This window comes from Panthera onca, chromosome A2 (assembly GCF_046562875.1).
Source record: "Panthera onca isolate mPanOnc1 chromosome A2, mPanOnc1 haplotype 2, whole genome shotgun sequence".
Classification (NCBI taxonomy): Eukaryota; Metazoa; Chordata; class Mammalia; order Carnivora; family Felidae; genus Panthera; species Panthera onca.
In genome coordinates, this window is record NC_138340.1 from 69928282 (window position 1) to 69950156 (window position 21875).

The 21875-nt window shown below is 44.4% G+C and overlaps 1 protein-coding gene across 3 annotated transcripts in view; it reads left to right on the forward strand.

The window, feature by feature from the left end:
* Positions 1-21875, forward strand: part of EGFR (epidermal growth factor receptor) — a 210112-nt gene that overhangs the window by 158132 nt on the left and 30105 nt on the right. For all 3 annotated transcript variants that reach the window (XM_078442597.2, XM_060632158.3, XM_081795013.1), the window contains exons 9-19: positions 2056-2182; positions 2282-2355; positions 3203-3293; positions 6309-6508; positions 7443-7575; positions 9565-9655; positions 11304-11461; positions 13502-13540; positions 16523-16664; positions 17507-17629; positions 18300-18398. In XM_078442597.2, the coding sequence (XP_078298723.1) occupies positions 2056-2182; positions 2282-2355; positions 3203-3293; positions 6309-6508; positions 7443-7575; positions 9565-9655; positions 11304-11461; positions 13502-13540; positions 16523-16664; positions 17507-17629; positions 18300-18398 (1277 nt within the window). The remainder of the gene's footprint in view (positions 1-2055; positions 2183-2281; positions 2356-3202; positions 3294-6308; positions 6509-7442; positions 7576-9564; positions 9656-11303; positions 11462-13501; positions 13541-16522; positions 16665-17506; positions 17630-18299; positions 18399-21875) is intronic.

Below are 21875 nucleotides of genomic sequence, written 5' to 3' on the forward strand. Positions count from 1 at the left end.
TATCATGATCCCATTCTACAGATGAGGACACTGAGTACCAGGGAGTCTAAATGACTTGCCCAAGTTTCAACAGCTAAGAATAACAGCCAAGATTTGAAGTTCATGCAAGCTTGGTCCTAGGCCAGACCCATGAGCTCGTCGGCCCGGTCCACCTCTTCCCGGTCTTATAACCCCTGGGGGGCAGGCGGGTCAGTGCCCTGGTGGATGAGTGTCCTTTGGCTTCAGGAAACTGTCTGGCAGAGGAGACATAGAAGGAGAAAAATAAGAATGTGGGGCGGCGCCTGGCACAGAAGGAGTAAAAGAGAAGAGTCCGCTGTGGAAAGAGAGGGTTACTGTCAGCGCCCTCACACGACTGACATAACCAGAGATGGTTTGGGTTTGGTTTTGTCCATTTTGTGTTCAAACACATTATGTGTTCAAACACGTAAACAGTTTGATTCTCCTGTAGTGATTCTGACCAGTTTTTCTGCGTATCCCAAATTCAGAGCCCTTCAGGTATGGGGCAATACCACTGGGTAAGGATGACGGTGCAGGAATGTCTAGGGGTGAATACATAATTTATCTCTGAATTTAGGAATTAAAGTAACCCTGCCCCCACTATCACACACAAGCAGAGAGAGAGAGAGAAAGAGAGAGAGAATGAATATTCTCTCAAACACATGGAATTCTCTGCCAGACCTGTAATTAAATGGCAAGTCCTTATATGGCCACCTCATTCTCCATTGTCAGCCAGACCCTATGAATCCTAAAGAAGCTCGGCCATGAATCCCACAACCCACAATGTGTTAGGTGCCGCACAAGAAGGTTTGAGTGAGCCAGTCGACACAGGAGTCCTTAGAGGAGCCCCCTCCACCCCCAGACCAGAGAGGAGGCTGGCACACAGAGTGAGCCCAGAGACCCAGCAGGACAGTCATGGCTGCCAGAGTGGAAGGTTCTTTGCGACAAGGGACTCCCAATGAAGCAGAGCACAGAGGTGGGCGGTGGGACAGCGGGGCTTGACTGTACCCCCTAGAAGTCCAGGGGGACAGGTTAGGACCTTATCCTGAGCAATGAGATTTTCAGTGACTGTACTTCAAAGTCAAGATAGGTCTGGAAGATAGGTACCAAAATTTATCTGCAAATTCTAGACGGAGAATTACAGCAGATAAATATGGGCTTTAGGGCAGAGATGGAATTTGAGATGGAAATTTAGGAGTGGATATAAATTAATAAATGGGCTCAGGGTGTGGAAAAGGGCATCTGAGACTGATGTAGCAATAGGACACAGATCAAAGCATTTGGCTCACATAAACACAGGGGAAGAAAAGCAGTTAATCTGATAAAAGTTATTACAGTATTCCCTATGATGTAATATAAGACAACCATTAACAATCACCTTCAACGAATAGTTTATATGATATGAGGAATGTTCACAGCAGAAAAAGCGAAAAAAAAAAACATATCTGGCGTGTCATCACCACGGAGGATAGCTGGAAGGAACACTTTTCAAAATATCCTAGAGTGGAATTTGTGGTCATTTTGGTCCCTTTATTCTATTTTTCAACATCCTCAGAGGAACGGACCTTACTCTTACTAATTAAAAAAAAAATCTGTGCCCATTGTTTCTGTAAGACTGATGACAAAGACGTAACCAGGTTAGAACAATGGAAAGGTGTTGAGTTTTAGGGGAATGCCCTGACGAGAGCCGGACAGAGGTGGTGCTGGCGGCAGCCCGTGGATTGCTCTGCCAAGGACACAAACCAGAGGAAGCAAGAGTAGTTAAGAGCAATTAGACTAAGTCTAGGAGGGAGATCGTGAGGAAGAGAACCCAAGTTGAGGGTAGCAACGGCAATCAACGAGGACAGCATCACCTTCTCCAACCGCTTAACTCCAAGCCCTGCCACAGTTATGGTGCCCAGCCGGCCTCCGTGAATGTTTGTTGAATGAATGAATGATGGCATGGCAGTGATAGTCTCATGGCTACAGTTCCCTTCCCGCTTCCCTCTGCCTGTAGATCCCTAGCTACTCTTAATCCAACATATGTGAATGGAATAAACATCTCCCTTCTCTTTATAGTTTGTAATGGAATAGGAATTGGTGAATTTAAAGACACACTTTCCATCAATGCTACAAATATTAAACACTTCAAAAATTGCACCTCGATCAGTGGAGATCTTCATATCCTGCCAGTAGCATTTAGAGGGTAAGTAACAGATTAAGTTACTGGTAGGGAGAAACACAAAATCCACTTTGTTCACTGGACGAGATTGTTAATCAATAATCATTCTGTTGCTTGTTTCAGTGACTCCTTCACGCATACTCCACCTCTAGATCCAAAGGAACTGGATATTCTAAAAACTGTAAAGGAAATTACAGGTGTGTGCTGCTAACATATCCATCAACATAAATGGAAAATGGGTGTTGTACAGAGAGAACTTGTGGATGTAATCTCTTCTCTCTTGGCATAAGGACATTTCTTCTGAACGTCTACCACTAATGACTAATGGGTTCTTTGATCATTTTCACAAATGCGCTTTCCCCTGCACATGAAGGGTAAACACTTTAATCAAAGACTTGAGTCATTCCCGATTTTGTGTCCTTGTCTTCTCGGCCCCGGCCAGCCGTCCTGATGGCCCAGTGACTTTCATGGGTAGAGGGAGAGGAAAGACAAAGTGCTGAAGGAACAGCACAGGCTCTCGAGCCTCACAGACTGGACTTCACGTCCCTGCTCGGCCACCGGCCAACATTTGGTCCATGACTGCCATCAGAGCTCCACTGCCTTCATCCATAAAAAAGGGAATAATTGGACCTAAATAACAAGATTGTTTGGAATATTGGAATTAAGTCAGGAAAATCTGTGAATCTCATTCTGTGACAGCTTAAGACATGGCACTTGTCATCAAGAAGCCAGTCTGGGTCATCAGATACGGAGCCCAGCAGGGCTGTCAGGACTACGGCACCACGGGACAGCCTGTGGGGGTGTTGGGTGGTGAGAGAGATGCAGGGAGGGACGGGGGATTCTACGTCAGAGGCAGGATGTCCGCTGTTTAATTGTGCCTTGGCTTGTATCAACACGTGGGTAAGGTAAAGATTAGAAAAAGAATCCAATCAGATGTTCACCTTTCTTGGTCCTGTTACAGTCTCTCGAGAATCCTAAAATGTCTCATAAAAAAGAAACGTTATATAAGCGGTGCGTGTCTGAGCCTTCCTTCTGCCTTTGTAGGGTTTTTGCTGATTCAGGCCTGGCCTGAAAACAGGACTGACCTCCATGCTTTCGAGAACCTAGAAATCATACGTGGAAGAACAAAGCAACAGTAAGTTGACCCGAGCCAAAGCCTGGTAGATTAAAAAGCAAAACTTTTTTTTTTAAGTAAGACCTACAGAAGAGTTTGAAATTAGACTTCTACAGCTGTTACAAAGATCCTGCAGAGAGCTGCCATCAGTCCTCCAGCCAGCTTCTCACCTAAGCGTGGCACGGGAGGCAGAGGAAGAAATTAACATCGGCACATTGCTGTGACCTCCACCACCAGACGTCACTCCGACGTCACCAGTTTGCTCGTGAATGCCACGTGTCAGTGTGCAGTCCAGTACCCCGCACTGTACTTGGTGGCTGTGTCCCCTTAGTCCCTTCCAATGTGTAGCAGTCCCTGTGTCTTTTCATCTCGCTTATGGCCTTGACGCTTTTAAAAAGTACTGGCCAAGCATTTTGTGGAAGGGCTGATGTTTTCTCATGATTCGATGGAGGTTGTACGTGTTTTGGTAAGAGGAGTCCTGAAATGACATGTCCTTATGAGCACACCGCGTCAGAGGGGGCTGACAGACTTTTTAATACACGACTGGTTCAGGGGTTCCCCTTTTCCAACTCCGACAGTGGCATACTCATGTAGAAGCATCTTGAATATAGCTCAGAGTAATAATGGTTTGAGAATTTCTTTGTCAGACCTGCCTTGGAAACAGTCTGATGCTGAGAACTATTACTCATTAATTGTCCTTTAAAACGACGACATAATATCACTCAATGTTAAAGAAAATCACGGGGCGCCTGGGTGGCTCAGTCAGTTAAGCGTCCTACTCTTGATTTCGGCTCAGGGCCACGATCTCACAGTTTGTGAGTTCGAGCCCCGCGTCAGGCTCTCTGCACTGACAGATTCTCTCTCTGCCCCTCCCCTGCTCATGTGCACTCTCTCTTTCTCTCTCTCAAAATAAATGAACATTTTAAAATTATATTAAAGAAAATTAGAGTACAGTACACATAAAATATATACTGCTTTTTAAAAACATTCTTGGCTGTGCATCTCTGATAATAATCATTGCTTCCCAGAAAGACCCCTTTGTTTTGAGTTCTCAAGACCACTTCTTTTGAACCACTTCTTTCATAGAGACAAGAGATTTAGATCCATTTTCTTGGGGTGCCTGGGTGGCTCAGTCGGTTAAGCGTCCGACTTCGGCTCAGGTCATGATCTCACGGTCTGTGAGTTCAAGCCCCACGTCGGGCTCTGTGCTGACAGCTCAGAGCCTGGAGCCTGCTTCAGATTCTGTGTCTGCCTCTCTCTGACCTTCCCCCATTCATGCTCTGTCTCTCTCTGTCTCAAAAATAAATAAACATTAGATCCATTTTCTTAAGTGACTGGCAGGTGCCAGTTGGCTTACATTTCAGAATTTAAACAAAATTAGAATTACTTTTTTTTTTTTTACCTTTTCACATTTATGAGAAGTCCAGAAATACACAGTCCCTCCTGGGGCAGGGTGATCGCTGGCTCCAGGTACAGCTCATCAGAGCCAGGTCTCGCCTGCACGGAAGACACCAGCTTTGTCCCAGTGCCTAGGCTTCTGTGGGCACATGTTGAGAGAAAATTCCTAAACAGTAGAGTTACAGGTCTTCAACACAGGGCTCCTAGCTTTCCACAGGAGCCGGGTTGTGGGAAGGGAGAAGGAGGAAAGGGTCAGGAGAGAAAGAGAAACAAGGAGAGGAGGGGTCTCCAAATTCAACTTTTGTCATCTCCTGTCTGATGTCTCCTCATTGAGTGCTGCCTCAGCTGGTCTATTCCCTGTCCTGGTGTCCAATGAGCTTCCTAAAAATGCAAGTCTCTTTCCTGTAGTTCCCCATCATTTGCACACAACAACCAAGCTCAAGGTGTGCAAGGTCTTCTGTCACCCTCCCTAGATCCCTTGCCCAAGCCTCCTCACCTCCAGGTTTCTGCTCCAGCAGTAGCTCCTGGTTCTCAGCACCCCATCAGATGCTTTCTTGCCTTCCTGTTCCTCCTGGTGGTTCAGGATTTCCCTCCTTTTAGTCTGAATTACTTTTATCCAGTCTCTTGATGAAAACATTGATAGTCTTATAGAGTTCTAGCACAGACAGAGTTGGATGGTTCAGATGTTTGTTCAATATATGGATGGATGGGTTAATGGTTGGATTGATGGGTCAGTGGATCAATGGATGGATGGATAGATAGCTGAGTGGATGGATAGTTGAATGAATCCATGGATGAATGGATAGATGAGTGGGTAGATGGATGCATAGATGAGAGGATGGAAGGGTGGATGGATGGATAGGTGGATGGATGGATGGATGGATGGATGGATGGATGGATGGATGGATAGATAGGTGGAAAAATGGATGGATGGAAGCATGCCTGCCTAGATAAGTAGATGGACAAATGGATCAATAGATGGGTGAGTGGATGGAAAGATAGATTAATGGGTAGGTGGGTGGATGGGAAAAATGAACCTATGATTTTTGAAGTGTATTTGGATATTTGAGGGATTAGAACGTGCTCTCGGGGCACCTGGATGGCTCTGTCAGTTAAGTGTCCAACTCTCGATAGGCTCAGGTCATGATCTTCAGATTTGTGAGTTCAAGCCCTGCATCGGGCTCTGTGCTGACAGTGTGGAGCCTGCTTGGGATTCTCTCCCTCTCTCTCTGCCCCTTCCCATGCATTCCTTCCCCCTCCCCCATCTCTGTTATGCTCTTGCTCTGTGTCTCAAAATAAATAAATAAACATTAAAAAAGAAGAAGATGCTGTTCAATTCCCAGGCAAAAAAAAAAAACATGCAGTAAATATAATAATGACATTAATATTTATTCACCTTCAGTATTCCACTGGGGTTAAAGATAGTAAATGGACAAGGAACTAGCTTTTCCCTGGAGGATCTTAAAAAAATCTGTTGTCATTTTCAAAAGTTGCAATAGAGACTTCCTGCAATATGACTTACAGTCACTGGGAGGGGGACTGTAGTACATATAAGGTGGTCCAGAAGAAAATTAAAATAAAGCTTTTAGTGATAGAATTTTTTGGTCATTTTTCACATTTTTCTTCCCTCCACTGTAGTGGTCAGTTTTCTCTTGCGGTTGTCGGCCTGGACATAACGTCCTTGGGATTACGCTCCCTCAAGGAGATAAGTGATGGAGATGTGATCGTTTCAGGAAACCAAAAATTGTGCTATGCAAATACAATAAACTGGAAAAAACTGTTTGGGACTTCAAGTCAGAAAACCAAAATTATAAACAACAAAGATGAAAAAGGCTGCAGTAAGTAATCACTTTGGTTGATCATGGAGATGGTTCACGTGGGTCATGTATGTTGATTTAGAAGATTCCCAAACATTTAAATTATATTTTTCATTCCTAAAGAAGCAGATTAAAATAAATCTGTACAGTCCTACATGTGAAGTTATCATGGGAAGTTCACCGGAATTGTTTCCAGATCATTCACATTTCGTAGGATGAATTTGCCTGGAGGTTTAAGCTGTCAATTATTTGTAACGTACAGAACTAAATTCAGCATTAATTATTTTACCTTTCAGCCGTTCTCCCTGCTCATTTCAGCCTGTAATGACTCTAGCTGGCAACACATAGAGGCATACACACACGCATGCAGATAGAATGAGCATTTTACAGCGACATTTCCTCATCTGAGTTTAGAGCCACAGGCTTCTCTTGAAGCCAGGCCATGCACATTTCTTTTTACCGAGACCCTGGTCACTGGGAGAAGCAGATCTGAGTTCAAATTCTGCCTCTAGCCATTCCTAGCTTCCAGATCTTGGTCAATGTACTTAATACCTTTAGGCTTTGGCTTCCTCATCCATGAAATGGAGACCGCAGTGATTCCCACTGCTAGTGAGAGAATGAAGTGAAATTTTGTATATAAAACTCTTGACATGGTGCCCAGCACACGGCAAGGAACCACAAACCTTCCCTTGTGTCTCCATCAGCTATGACACTCATCAGCAAAGTGCTACCCAGGTCCGGACCAGGAACCCTTGACTCCCAGTCCGGAAAAGGGAACTTGAAGTTGGCCTCTAGAAGCCCATTTTGTGTCACTGCTTCTTCCAGGGACCCCCAGCATGTCTGTGCAGCTCAGGGTCACAGAGAACCCAGCACCTCATTTACAGGTGTGGTCTCAACTGGCCCCTCTAGTCGCTGTCCCCTAGCTGACTCCTTGTGGCTCCCTGTGTCTTCTCAGAGGCCATAGGCCATGTCTGTCATCCATTATGCTCGTCAGAGGGATGCTGGGGCCCGGAGCCGAAAGACTGCGTGTCCTGCCAAAACGTCACCCGTGGCAAGGAGTGTGTGGAGAAGTGCAATGTTCTGGAGGGGTAAGGTTATTTTGTAACCCCTTTGTTCTGATAAAAACTAAGGCGATTGTTTTTATAAGTTTACTGTTGTTCACTTTGATACTTTTCCTTTTTTTCTTTTTCCTTCGTTTTTGTTTATTTGTTGACAGCTGTTAATCACCAAAGGAAATGAACAAACTTTTTGCATTACTTAATCCAATCCACTAATTTATAGAGTCTCGGTTTTGGAAATATCTAATCTCTTTCAAAGCCACACAAAGTTCCCAAGAGAAATGGAAAAGCCATAAATGGTTCATGTGGCCAAGACCACAGTCACTTAGACTTTTCTTTGCAGTACATTTTTCCTGGTGTGTCAGAATATAGTAATACAAATTATATTTCCTGGTTAATTTTTGTTTTATGTTCAACCAATATCGAACAGTGCAAATAACTTGAAACATAACCATGGACAAAGAAATAAACAATCATATAAACTTTGTTGGATTTTTTGGCTATCGGTTAAAAGTACAGTTGCTTGATTCTGTGGGAATCTTGATATTGATGTAAAGCTCTGACCACAAATAACCACAAATAATGACTAAAAATAAATTAATAGGAAAGTAAAATATAAGGATAGAGAGAAGCAGAGGCTTTTTCCTTTTTAATTTAAAGAAAAGGGGACATTTTGTGAGAGAGAGCCATAGGAATTACAAATGGCTACGGGAAATCTTCCTTCTTATTTTGCTATCAGGGCGTGGGCCACAGCACGGATTCAGAAATATTCAGGGGACTCCTGGGTGCCCAGTCGGTTAAGCGTCTGTCTTCGGCTCTGGTCATGATCTCACAGTTTGTGAGTTCGAGCCCCGTGTCGGGCTCACTGCTGTGAGCGTAGGACCCACTTCAGATCCTCTGCCCCCCTCTCTCTGTGCCCCTCCCCAACTAGTGTTTACTCTCTCTCTCTCAAAATAAAGACACATTAAAAAAAAAAAAAAAAAGAAATACTCAGGATCAGAATGAGAGGACCAAGTCTAATTCTGTAGGAATCCTTTAGCAAAGACGCCGAGTAACCTAGCAGAGTCCTCTGTGTAATTCAACAATATTAATGCAATCCTTACTGCTATGAATAGACGTGAATGTCGTGTTTTCTACATCTTTTTAAAGGGAGAGGGAATTAAAACCACCATGTTGTTGGTGCCCATGCCTTTAGACAGCACTTGCTCAGTTTGCAAGATGGGCTCCTCCGGCCGGCATCATGACCCAGAGAAGGAGGGAAGGAAAAACTGGGCACATTTGGTTTAATTGATGACATAAGGGAAGACTTGGGGAAATGTTGCGGGGTGTAAACATTCCTTGTGTTTCCTTGTTCACTGGCGTGAAAGCCTGCAGTTAATTACCAGGCGGCATTCAGTCTTAATAGCTGTCACAACTGTTTTATCTTTTCAATCAAACATCATCTTCTTGCTTAATGTGGACCCATACGTCTTTGAGGAACAGGGAAACTAGTTCAAGCAAAAGTGTTCACACCTGTGTTCCGTACTTCCTATTTTTATTAATAATCATTGAGTACATTTTAATATCTCTCCTTCCTTTTCCTGTGAGTCAATCTACAGTTACCATTTCCTTCTAGCTTAATTTAAATATCCATGAATCTGATATTGTGGGGGGTGGGGGAGGTGGTCACCTCTTCCGGACTATTACTTTTTTCATTTGTTGACCTGTTTGCCTAATAGACAAAAACTGTGCCTTATAGAAAAATGTAGGGAAGATATTTTGATTATAAATGAAGCTTGTGCATTTATTCGGAGAGGAGATGACCAGGGATTCAGTTAACAAAATCGGTTTATCATATTGCAATATAATCCTAGATTCCCTACCGTTCAATGTTTACCTAAATTTTTCTCGCATTTCTGAGAAAGGTGTTCTGTGTCACCTGAAATTTCAGACAATTGCAACTCAGACAGTTGTAACCTGCCGGCATTTTGAATCAGGATCTCTAGAGATAGCACTGACCGGTTTTCTTTCTTCTCTCAGGGAGCCAAGGGAGTTTGTGGAGAATTCCGAGTGCATACAGTGCCATCCAGAATGCCTGCCCCAGGCCATGAATATCACCTGCACAGGACGAGTAAGGAGCCCGTTTGATGTTATTCACTCATACGTCCAAGGGAAAAGCCTTCCCAAGCAGCAGAACCACAGCAATGATCCAGCATCACTCTGCGGCTACCAAAGAGGCAGCCATGCCCATATAGGGGGCCTTGTGACCTCCCAGCTGGGTCACAGAGGCTGTGGTTGAGTTGACGTCATCACGCAACCCACCTTGTAGGAGCACTCACCCTTTCTGCCCAACACCCTCCAACAAATCTAATAACATCTACTCTTTTACCAAAAACCAGGGATGCCTGTGGGAGGCTAGGGACATCGACAGCCGGTGTTCACTGTTTCTGACATCTGTCATCATTGCTTCATCATCTTAATCAAACATCATCAGATTCTTATTTAACATTCGTTCATAATTATTTGAAGAGTTCTTAAAGAAACACCTAGCGGAGCACCTGGGTGGCTCAGTCAGTTAAGTCTCTGACTTTGGGCTCACGTCATGATCTCATGGTTCGTGGGTTCGAGTCCCGCATTGGGCTCTGTGCTGATGTCTCGGAGCCTGGAGCCTGCTTCGGATTCTGTGTCTCCCTCTCTCTCTCTCTCTGCCCCTCCCCACCTCATGCTCTGTCTCTGTGTCTCTCAAGAATGAATGAACGTTAAAAAAATTTTTTTAAAGAAACATCTAACAAAACTTTTCAAAATTCAGGTTTCTATTTACATAAAGAGTATACGTGAGAATTCAGGTCCTCCTCACACCAATGTTCCAATGTTGTTCATTCTCAATATTATTTATAAGGAGTTCTGTTTGTATTTGAGCTTCAACAGCCATATCTAAACCTTCTAATTGAACATATTTTTCAAAAGCTGTCTCTAAATCAGGCTGAAGGCTGTGTTTTGAGGTGTAGGCTGCTACTAGGGCAGTTTACAAAGTAAACCATTGGTTTATAAGTTTACATGGTGTTAGGTTAAATTGTCATCATTAAAATAAGTCCGTTTGTGATTCTGACTTAGTCATCTGACCATTCTGATTCTGGGAACGCTCAGTCTTTGGACAAAATGGAGACATCAGAGAACTTCACCAGTGAGCACATCCTTCCCTACCAGCTTTATTTCACTCCCTTGATGTAGGGCACAACCCGAATAGTCAAGTGTCACTTCTGTGAGTTTTTCGGAGTTTAGGAAACGGAATCAAATAAACACGGTATACAGTTAATTATGCCCCCACTGCTTACTTCCACTTACTGCCTTCTTGTCCCTGGAGAAACATAGATGTGGGCTTTCTTCAGTTCACCTCAGCAAGCCTGGCTTCCCACATAGTTGCTCTTTAAGTTCAGATATGATATGCAAACAGTGCCATCTGAGCGATAGAGATGTAAACGTACACATAGACTCATCAGGATTGTTTTGACAAAGAAACTTGCCCACAGTCTGTTAAGTAAACTGTCACAAAGCGTACAGTATAGTTTCTTTTCCGTTGTTATATCGTCAATGCATTTGAAGACTTCTCAGTAGGCTGTGAACAGTGGTTCACAGTCACAGACAAGCTTGTTGTGTTTCTGCTTTAAGAACGTCTGTTGTTTGACTTCTTTTTCACACAAAGTATTATAAGTAAAAAGTTACTTCAGTTTCGAAAGAGAAGGAAGCCTATAGACATGTCTCTCTCCGTCTTGGTGTAGGGACCAGACAGCTGCGTGCAGTGTGCACACTACATCGACGGCCCTCACTGCGTCAAGACCTGCCCGGCTGGCATCATGGGAGAAAACAACACCCTGGTCTGGAAGTTTGCGGACGCCAATCGCATGTGTCACCTGTGCCATTCAAACTGTACCTACGGGTGAGTGACAGCCTGACTGTGGTGCAGACGACGCCGGGCAGAATGTTTCCTGTTTTCATTGTACGTAACCAAAAAAGAAGTCAAGTAGAGGACAGAGAATAAGTTTTCTGACGATGTTAAATGATAGCGTGAGATGGGCTCTTTTACTTCATATTCAACAATTGTTTCTGCAAAATTATGCAAAGGTGTTATCAGCTTTCCCAAGGGGCTCGAGCTCGGTACTCAAATCAAGACTCTTCCAGCGCCTGTCCTGTCACTGTCCTTGTCAAGTCACCTCTTCAGATGTAAACTGGCTTTTCTTTCCCCCTGAGCTACTTCTGCATCAGTAGCTTCTCCCTAGTAACCCCTGCTGTTTCCCCCGCAGCACCTTCAGAGGCTGCCAAAAAAAACCAAAAAAACAAAAAACGGAAAAAACAACAAAAAAAAAACCCGCGTGTGGTCCCAAAATGGACAATTTCAATTTGCACTCACTTTGTGTAGTATTCCCTCTTGGAGACTGCGGGGCATTGTTGGGGAGAAAAAGCTAGTGAGCAGGGAGTTTATCAGTGGTCACTCATTAGTGATGCCTTTTGTCTTTGAGTTTTGGTTTCCCTAGGAGATAATAGAGTGTGAAATAGGGAGGCCTCCCATGCATCCACTTCCTGAAAAAGCCTGTGTGTGTGTGTGTGTGTGTGTGTGTGTGTGTGTGTGTGTGTGTGTGTGGTGTAGGAAGGAAGGCCCAAAGGCACTGGGGAGAAAGGAGCAGGACAGCTTGAAAATGGGGGAGGGAACAGACCGTACCCTCCGGGAGGAGTGTACAAATCCCAGCCCTTGACTGAGGTAGGAAATGGGGTGCTTGACAGGCGCCTCTGGCCTGGTCACATACTTGAAATGTAGTCCTTCATCCTTAACCAGGCCATGAAATGGTAGTGTCCCCCATCTCCTTTTTTAAATTGATATAGAGCTTACACACAATGTTCTATTCGTTTCAGGTGTACAGCATAACAATTTGACAATTCTATACATTACGCAGTGCTCCCCACAATATGTATAGTCACCATCTGTCCCCAGACAAAATTATTACATTATGGACTATATCTTCTGTTCTGCACTTCTCATCCCCATGTCTTATTTATTTTATAACTAGAAGCTCGTACCCCTTAACCCCTTCACCCATTTTAGTCATCCCCCCCTGTTTCTCTGTGGCAACCACCGGTTTGTTCTCTGTATTTATGAGTCTGTTGCTGTTGTTTGTTCGTTTGTTTTATTTTTTTAGTCTCCATTATATAGATGAAATCTTACGGGATTTGTCTTCTTCCGTCTGACTTGTTTCAGTTAGCATAATTCTCTCTAGGTCCATCCATGTGCAACAGCATGAGTTGTCTTTTGCATTTAATTGGAATATTCTGTTTTCTTACTGATGTTTGTCTTGGCAAATGTTGCCATACTTCAAAGCCAATGTATTCTGCCTTTTTATATCATTCTGTAATCAAAATAAGGGACGGTGGCCTCCCTCACTAGAACGAGGACCCAGCTTCTCAAGAGTCATTTAAGACCAATGCCGTCTCTGCTGTATGTAAGACGTTTCAGTCCTGTGGGAGGAGAGGAAACCAGCTCCCGTACTGCCCCTGGATTCCAGGGTCTGAAGTCATCACTGCCGTTGCCCTGCCCCTGAGACTCATTCTCACACATCGGTTCCTCTCCTCCTACCCCTTAATTAGTATGGCTCTAGTCTTGGCCGCCTCTCCTCCCCTGCCTGTACTGACATCCTAGAGCCAGATATGAGACAGCTATACCTATATCATAAAGTACGCATGAACGCATTTCAGTAACAGAGGCCAGAAAATGTCCACTTTGCTAAATGCTAGAACAATCTGTGTCAGAGAGTGCAGCATTCAAAAATACGTGCCGAGTGAATGAACGAATGAATAAATGCAAAATAAATAAATAATTAACTGCTGCCCCCCAAATTGAGATTCATGGTGATTTTAATGATTTGAGAGTAATTTAAAGCACGTTGACTTATGATCAAAATGTGTATTTCTCCCTCAATACCCACAGCTGTTCTGGGCCAGGTCTTGAAGGCTGTGCAACAGATGGGTAAGTATTCTACTTGAGTCTAGTGGACCTTCTCAGAAATGACCAAACACTATCTGCACAGATTATGTTTTCCTGCATTTCTGATTCCCCTCTGCCTTCACAGGTTCTTTTTTTTTACAGATTTTTAAAAATGTTTTACCTTATTTTTTGAGACACAGAGAGAGACAGAGCACGAGCAGGGGAGGGGCAGAGAGAGGGCGAGACACAGAATCCAAAGCAGGTTCCAGGTTCTGAGCCCAACGTGGGGCTTGAACCCACAAACGTGAGATCGTGACCTAAGCCCAAGTCAGAGGTCTGCTCAACCGACTGAGCCACCCAGACACCCCTTTTACAGATTTTTTTTTTAAGTTTTTTTTTTTTATGTTGACAGAGAGCACTTGCAGGGGAGGGGCAGAGAGAGAGAGAGGGAGAGAGAGAGAGGAAACCCCAAGCAGGCTTCACACTGTCAGCGCAGAGCCCGAGGTGGGGCTCAGTCCCACGAACTGTGAGACCATGACCTGAGCCTAAATCAAGAGTCGGACGCTTCACCGACTGAGCCACCTGGGTGCCCCTACCTTCACAGTTATTATTTCTTCTCTGGGCTGGCATAGCATCCCTGGCAGAGACCATCCTGCTGGTTGCACCCACCTCTCCCGTGCCTACTTTGTCGTGTGCTTCGGCAGAAGGGATGCAGGATGTGAGCCCTGGGGCCTGTTCCACGCCCAGCTCGTACTTGGTACACAGTGCTCCTCTTTATGTAGAGTCTATTTATGACTTCTTGGTCACACCAGTTCTGCTAGAGCCTCCTTCTAGCTTCTCTTCTTTTCCTGCTTGATGATCCATTTGACTGTATCACAAACCTTCCTGTGTGATGACAGCTCCAGCTTGGGGGGACTTTCTCCCCTTTTCTAAACAGTGACTTCCACTAGCATTTCAGTTCTGATTCATTTGCTATCATTGCTTGAAATGCTGCACTAGGAAAGGCAGAATCAGGAATGGCTGTTCAGACTCCTCAGGACAGAGTGGTGTTATCGACCAACACTGTCTAGCGAGGAATCAGAATGATATACAAGCCTCCTCTTTGTCATTCCTGACGTCCCCAACGCTAACCAAACCTCCATCTCTTCCATTTCTCATCATGTCTACAAAATCCCTTCAATAACCTGCCCTCCCTGTCAGCTGACTCTTCTGCCCCAGAATTAACCCTACTCTCAAGTGAAACCTTAAAGACAAGTTAGGCAGTCTCTCGCTTCCTCTTTGCTGAGCCTACCGGGATGTCAGCAAAATTTGTCCTATCTTCATGCTACACTCAGTACCTTTGTAATGAGGTTTTCCGTCAAAGCCCCGCCTGGAAACTAGTCAATGGCCATTCCTTGTGATATTTACTCTTTTTATGTTTTTCTTCCTTTTTTATTCACTCACCCTTACTACAGCTCCCCATGGAACAGATAGTCTGTAACCAATTATTCTTTATATCTTTCTGGTGTTCTTTTCAATATAATAAAAACTCACTAATCCAAAGTGCATTCACTGGGGAGATGGGATAATGCAGGAGATGACTTTTTCACTCACTGAGAAGAAAGTGTTGTAAATATCATTGTCATGAAGTACCTTTGACCCACTTACAAGCAATTTGTAAGGATCTTGGGATACTTATGTGCTAATGATACTAATTAATCTTTGATGTTCTTTAACATTTCTTCCTAAAAATACGAAGTTTGCCAGAAATTTGAATAGAATAGATACTTGAGAACAATAATTTTAAGATGATTTTTATAGAATTTTAATATGTAAAATTAAATTATTTTATATTAAATTGATACAGATTATATTTATAGGACTTGAAGATTGTATTATAGCATTTCTAGAATCTATAAATACAGATTATATTTATGGAATTTGAAGATTCTAAATTCAGAACCCACGAATTCAGATGGTTGTTTCCTCAGTGAGCTCTAGAACCTGAGTTTTGAGTTTTTGCTGTCCCTGAATCAAACACCACCTTTGTGGGAAAAAGAATGTGGCAGAGTGGTTTGATGTTGCATGGTGACATCACTCATTTATGACAATGATCTTTCTTATGTTGAAATCCTATCACATGATAACCTCCCCCCCCAAGCTTATTCATAAAGCATTCCACATGGCTGTCATCCCATCTTGAAAGCCAAGAACACTTTGAAGAATCTCAACATTATGGAAAGAGTCCCTTCACCTAGGCAAACCAGTAGACAATGCATGTCTTAATACATGTGATGTGATGTTCTAGGCTTCGTATGTATGGAGATACTCTGGGGATACATGAAAATTCATATAAAAAGCATTACTGAAGTCTGAGTTACTTTTTGAATTATGTGGTTTCTTAAAAGATTAAAATATAACTGTCGGGACACCGGGTGGCTTAGTTGGTTAAGCGTCCAACTCTTGATTTTGGTTCAGGTCATGCATGATCTCATGGATCAAGCCCATCTAGGTGTGGAGCCTGCTTGGGATTCTCTCTTTCCCTCTCCTTCTGCCCCTGCCCCATGTGTGTGTGTGCATGTTCTCTCTCAATAGATAGATAGGTAGATAGATAGATAGATAGATAGATAGATGATAGGAAGGAAGGAAGGAAGGAAGGAAGGAAGGAAGGAAGGAAAAAAGAAAAGGAAAGGAAAATAAGGGAAAGAAAAGAAAAGAAAAGAAAAAAGAAAAGAAAAGAAAAGAAAAAAGAAAAGAAAAGAAGTCATATGGAGATGTCCAGATGATAGGTCAATTTAAAAAATGCAAAAAAAAAAAAAAAAAAAAAAAAACCTGGGGGCAAAGCCTCTTATGCTCAAGAAGGTGGAAACACTACCCTAGAAACTCTTTGCTTTCTTTCCTCTCTGTAGAAGCCACATGGTATCTATTTTCTGAGATGATGTTAAATGATGTCAACGTACCAAAACATGCAGGAAGTACATACAATGCCAATGTAATAGAGTCTGTCACCAAACCTCACTTTTCCACGTCTCCCTCTTGTTCCAGGCCCAAGATCCCATCCATCGCCACTGGGATTGTTGGGGGCCTCCTCTTGGTGGTGGTGGTGGCCCTTGGGGTGGGCCTCTTTCTGCGCCGACGCCACATCGTCCGCAAGCGCACACTTCGCAGACTGCTGCAGGAAAGAGAGGTGAGTAGGTGCCCAGGCCGCACGCCCACCAGTGCCCCTCTCCCCAGAACCCCAGACAGGAACGAAGGCTCTCCTGCCAAGTGTTGCCAACTATTTTAAATATGTAATTGTATTATTATGCCTTATTGCTTACAATGGAAAAACCAGAAAGAATCTCTGAATGTCCAGGTATAAACAATTAATGACATTTTGGTACCTCTCTGGAGTGAAATGCCAATCTCACGACACAGATACAAAAGCCATAGGAGTCCTGTTTAACATACAGCACTCAGGTACATGCACAGGAGAAGGGCTTGCAAACAGGTTGTCTGATGATTCCTGTGAAGGCACATGTTGAGATGTTACTTTGGCAAATCCCATTGTCTACAATAGTGCCGTTCCATTTTGAGCTCTGTTTGTGACTCACTCTACTGGTGGGTCTTCGGCTGGCATCTTTGTGTCCGGCAGTGTGTCAGAAGCCAGAGGGACCCGTAGCAGCTCATAGCACAATGGCACTTGTGTGTGTTAGGAGGCCCGACAGGCTACCAAAATGACCAACCATATCAAAACTTCCCTCACCAGAATACTCTCAGTCCGGCTTATTGGCTACAAACAGAAATCGAAATTGCATTTGTTGAAATGGAGCTCTTCTGTGCGAGGACACCTGTATCAGGGAGTCCCTGTCCCAACATATCTTTTCTGAAGTCCTAAAGAGAAGGTGTGCGTTCCTCCTTCCGAGTGAGCATGGCGGGTTCTTGGTGCTGACGCCCATCCACACATGGCTGTGTCTGAGCCTGGCTCACACCTCCTCCCATGTGGGCCTGAGCATTGAGGCCGCGACCCTCCTTCCTTGTCTCTCACAGCTTGTTGAGCCTCTTACGCCCAGTGGAGAAGCTCCCAACCAAGCTCTCTTGAGGATCTTAAAGGAAACAGAATTCAAAAAGATCAAGGTGCTGGGCTCTGGAGCATTTGGCACAGTGTACAAGGTGAGGCCACCAGGGCACCGAGACTTCTGGGGATGCAGGTTGGTGGGCATATTCAAAGTCCTGGGCTGTCTACTGTCTATCAAGCTTGTCTACTCTATGTGTAGCTCAGCGTTTGGGAAATTCTGATGTTTTCCCCAAGTTGTCAAGAGGGAATCTTTTATACTGGTGACATATAAGTGGTCCTGTGAGACCTGTACACAGACAACAAAGTTATCGTGGAGGACAGCATTGACTTTGTAAAGGGGTGAGTGGCAGGGATGGGGTCTGAAGGGGGACTGCCTCTCACTGCATGACAGCATCCAAATAATGCCCAGGTCAAAACAGCTCTTAATTTGTTTTTCCTGGATCCTGTTATATCAAGTCTGATTTCCATTAGACCCAGAGCCAGTATCTCAGAATTCTGGACAAAATGATCCACACTGGTTTTATAATTCACACAAGCTTTGGGTTTTTTGTAATCTAACTACCCTGATTCATGGAACACTATATAGCCAAAGAGCTGCTGAGATGTCATGGCTCCTAGCACTGGTGACCTTGGAGCACAGAGCTGTGCTCAAGGTCCCTCACCCTTTCGGATGGTGTTACTGGTAAAGTCCGTGCATCTTGTGAGTCAGCATATTGCATAGTGTGACAGTCGCCAGTTAATGTCTTCTCTCCCTCCTCGTCACAGGGACTCTGGATCCCAGAAGGTGAGAAGGTTAAAATTCCCGTGGCCATCAAGGAGTTACGAGAAGCCACATCTCCAAAAGCCAACAAGGAAATCCTTGATGTGAGTTTCTCCTTTGTTTCCTAGTTATCCACAGGCGTGGACATCAGAAGCCACATTTTAGAAGCCACACACTGCCCTGTTTTAGACTTTCTCCATCACCACATTCTAAATGTTTACTTTCATGTCTTTTTTTCCCTTCAGGCTGTAGTTGGTATAATTCCCTCTCAGGGCTTCTCCGATAGAGAAGACTTGGGTCCTCCATTCTGCTATGTCTCCCAAAAGGATAGAAACTCACAATCGCTGGCTGTCCACCAAGGGCCAGGCTCAGGACTAGTTGCTTTGCACATGAGGAACTCTCCCCATGAGTCTGTGGTACAGGGATTAACACTCAGTATGCTTTGCAGGCATAAAGAAGCTTGCTCACGTTCACGCGATTGGCACAGGATTCCAGCCTATCGTTATTTCTGCCCCTGAAGCACGTGTCCATTTTGCTCTACCAAGTTATCTTTGAAGTGGCTTTTTTAAAGGTGCCTGGGATTATAGTATGGATGCTCTCTAGAAGCTCTGTAAAGTGTTGCCCCTCTTTGGTACTTTCCCCCAAATAGCTTAAATGTTATTTCCAGTGTTCTCCGTTAGTTTATGGGGCAAGACTTTGAAATGTGCCACAAGATTATTTGCATGTCTTTACTTTCAGTACCACTGAACTTTCGTCATCTTCTCTGGATCCTCACCAGTCGGTGAGGGCACTGCATCCCTTTAAACAGCAGTTGGCTGAAAGAGGGGCCACCATGGAATGTGGCCGAGCCCACTTCAAGGGATGCCCAGGAGGATCCAACGGACAATCCTATTGGGGTGTCCGTGAACACCATTGGCCTCTGTTTGCTGTGGGTTGATGCAAACTTTTGCTCCTGTCCCAGGGCAGAGCCAGAGAAAGAGAAGCTGGAGAGGCTTAGCAGGAGGTTAGGGGAACCAAGTCAAAGCAAAAGAAAACCGACTGCCTCAAAAATCTAGAGAATTTAGTTATCCTACGGTGGGGAGGGACAGGAGGCAAATGTAATACTCCCCCATCTTACATCTAACCCACAGGATATATACCAAACAAAGCAAACATGGGCCTTTTTTTTTTTAATTTTTTTTTTTTTTAACGTTTATTTATTTTTGAGACAGAGAGAGACAAAGCATGAATGGGGGAGGGTCAGAGAGAGGGAGACACAGAATCTGAAACAGGCTCCAGGCTCTGAGCTGTCAGCACAGAGCCCGACGTGGGGCTCGAACTCACAGACCGCGAGATCATGACCTGAGCCGAAGTCGGCCGCCCAACCGACTGAGCCACCCAGGCACCCCAAACATGGGCCTTTTAAAAAATGTGTTTAGACACAATGAGCTTCCCAGTGGCATAACACTGTATACACTTCAATTACCCCCAGCTGACTTCCCTCCTTTACTCTGGCACACCCTAAATGAGAGATGATGTATTAATAAATAAAGTGCAGTAGCAAATCGCACACATTGAAGATATACGTATCGAGCAAAATTACCTCTCATTTTCAATGGCTTACAAATTAACGTGAAGTCCAATTAACATATACCGTCAGCTCTCATTGGCATAACCGCAAGAAATATGTTTGCGAAGGCTCTTGACTTAGAACCTCCAGCTCCCTCACGTATTGCGTTGAAAAGAAAATCTTTTTTGCGGAGTCTGCTTCCTTAATTCGTGTTTTACTCATTCAGGGCATTCCAATAAATCTCACAAAACAATGTTGAAATGTGAATTTCAGCAATGTTTACAACCCAGAGTAAGGGGGATTTTGAAGACAATAGGTGTGCTTTGGGGGAGAAGTCGTTTTCACTGAAAAGGACCTCCAGGTCCCCTGAAACCGGAGGAAATCTGCTGTGGTGGGGTAGAGGAGGGGTGGACAATAAAGTAAACCCTGAAAAGTTTACAAAACACGAGCCTCTGTGTACCTCTTGCTCTGCTTCTCTCCTGCTCTCTTCTCCCTCCATTTTGGGGGAAGTTTTGTTTGTTTTGTTTTGTTTTTTGCTTTTTTTTTCTCCAGGGTTACTGAGATAGAATTGGCGTAAAGCATGGTGGCCCGACTTACACATACTGTGACGTGATACCGCAGTAAGGTTCACTAGCGTCTTCGCCTCATATAGATACAATAAGAAAAGCAAAAAAAGAAAAGTTGCTCCCTGCCTAAGAACTCTTGGCATCTACTCTCTTAACTTTCTTGTATACCATACCACAGTGTCAACTCCTTTTCTCTACCCCCCTGCCCCCCATTATTTTGTTCCTGCCTTTGATTCTTGTTTCTACTGGACTCTTATCTTTTCTGATATCAGACATCACAGCTGTCACAGTTCATGGGTGACACACTTGAGAACTTGTCATTTGCTTTTCCTGAAGCCCAGTCTGCCCAGAATTCGCAAGCAATCCCATCAGGGCACGGTGATTCCTGGGTGATGGAGAGCCCCTGAAGGAAAGGAGGAGCCGGTAAGGGAAGTGATTATAAGGCCAGTTTCAACAGTGAGCTAAGGGCAAGTCAGTTCTGTGACAGGACAGCCCGATGGAGCTGAACGTGTCCTTTGAAGTGCTCATACTCACTTGTAAACGGTCCCACACATCCAATACTGGCTACCCTTCTTCCCCTACTGAGATCAGGCACTGAGATCCAGAACATACACGCGGCAGCCTCTGGTTTAAGCTGCTGGTGGTGGCTTAGTTAACTGGTACAGTTTCAAAAATGTAGGGGCACCTACCTTTCATTCTTAAGGTTCAGTGTATGCCTTCCTGAAGGAGTTTAAAATGTAGTGGAATCCTTTTCCCCAATTCTTTTTTTTTTTTTTAATGTTTATGTATTTTGAGAGAGAGCGAGAGCCTGCGAGAGTTCATGCCAGCAAGGGAGAGGCAGAGAGAGAGAGAGGGAGAGAGAGAATCCCAAGCAGGCTCCATGCTGTCAGCACAGGGCCTGATGCGGGGCTCAATCCCATGAACTGTGAGATCATGACCTGAGCCGAAATCAAGAGTCAGATGCTTAACCGACTGAGCCACCCAGGTGCCCTCTTTTCCCCAGTTCTTTTTTTTTTTTTTTTTAATGTTTATTCATTTTTGAAAGACAGAGACAGAGCGCAAGCAGGGGTGGGGCAGAGAGAGAGGGGGACACAGAATCTGAAGCAGGCTCCAGGCTCCAAGCTGTCAGCACAGAGCCCAACACGGAGCTCAAACTCATGGACTGTGAGATCCTGAGCTGAAGTTGGACGCTCAACCAACTGAGCCACCCAGGTGCCCTCTTTTCCCCAATTCTTTTTGTTTTTTTTTTTTTAATTTTTTTAATGTTTATTCATTTTTGAAAGACAGAGACAGAGCACAAGCAGGGGTGGGGCAGAGAGAGAGGGGAAAACAGAATCTGAAGCAGGCTCCAGGCTCTGAGCTGTCAGCACAGAGCCCGACGCAGGGCTCGAACTCACGAACTGTGAGATCATGACCTGAGCCGAAGTCGGATGCTCAACCGACTGAGCCACCCAGGCGCCCCTCTT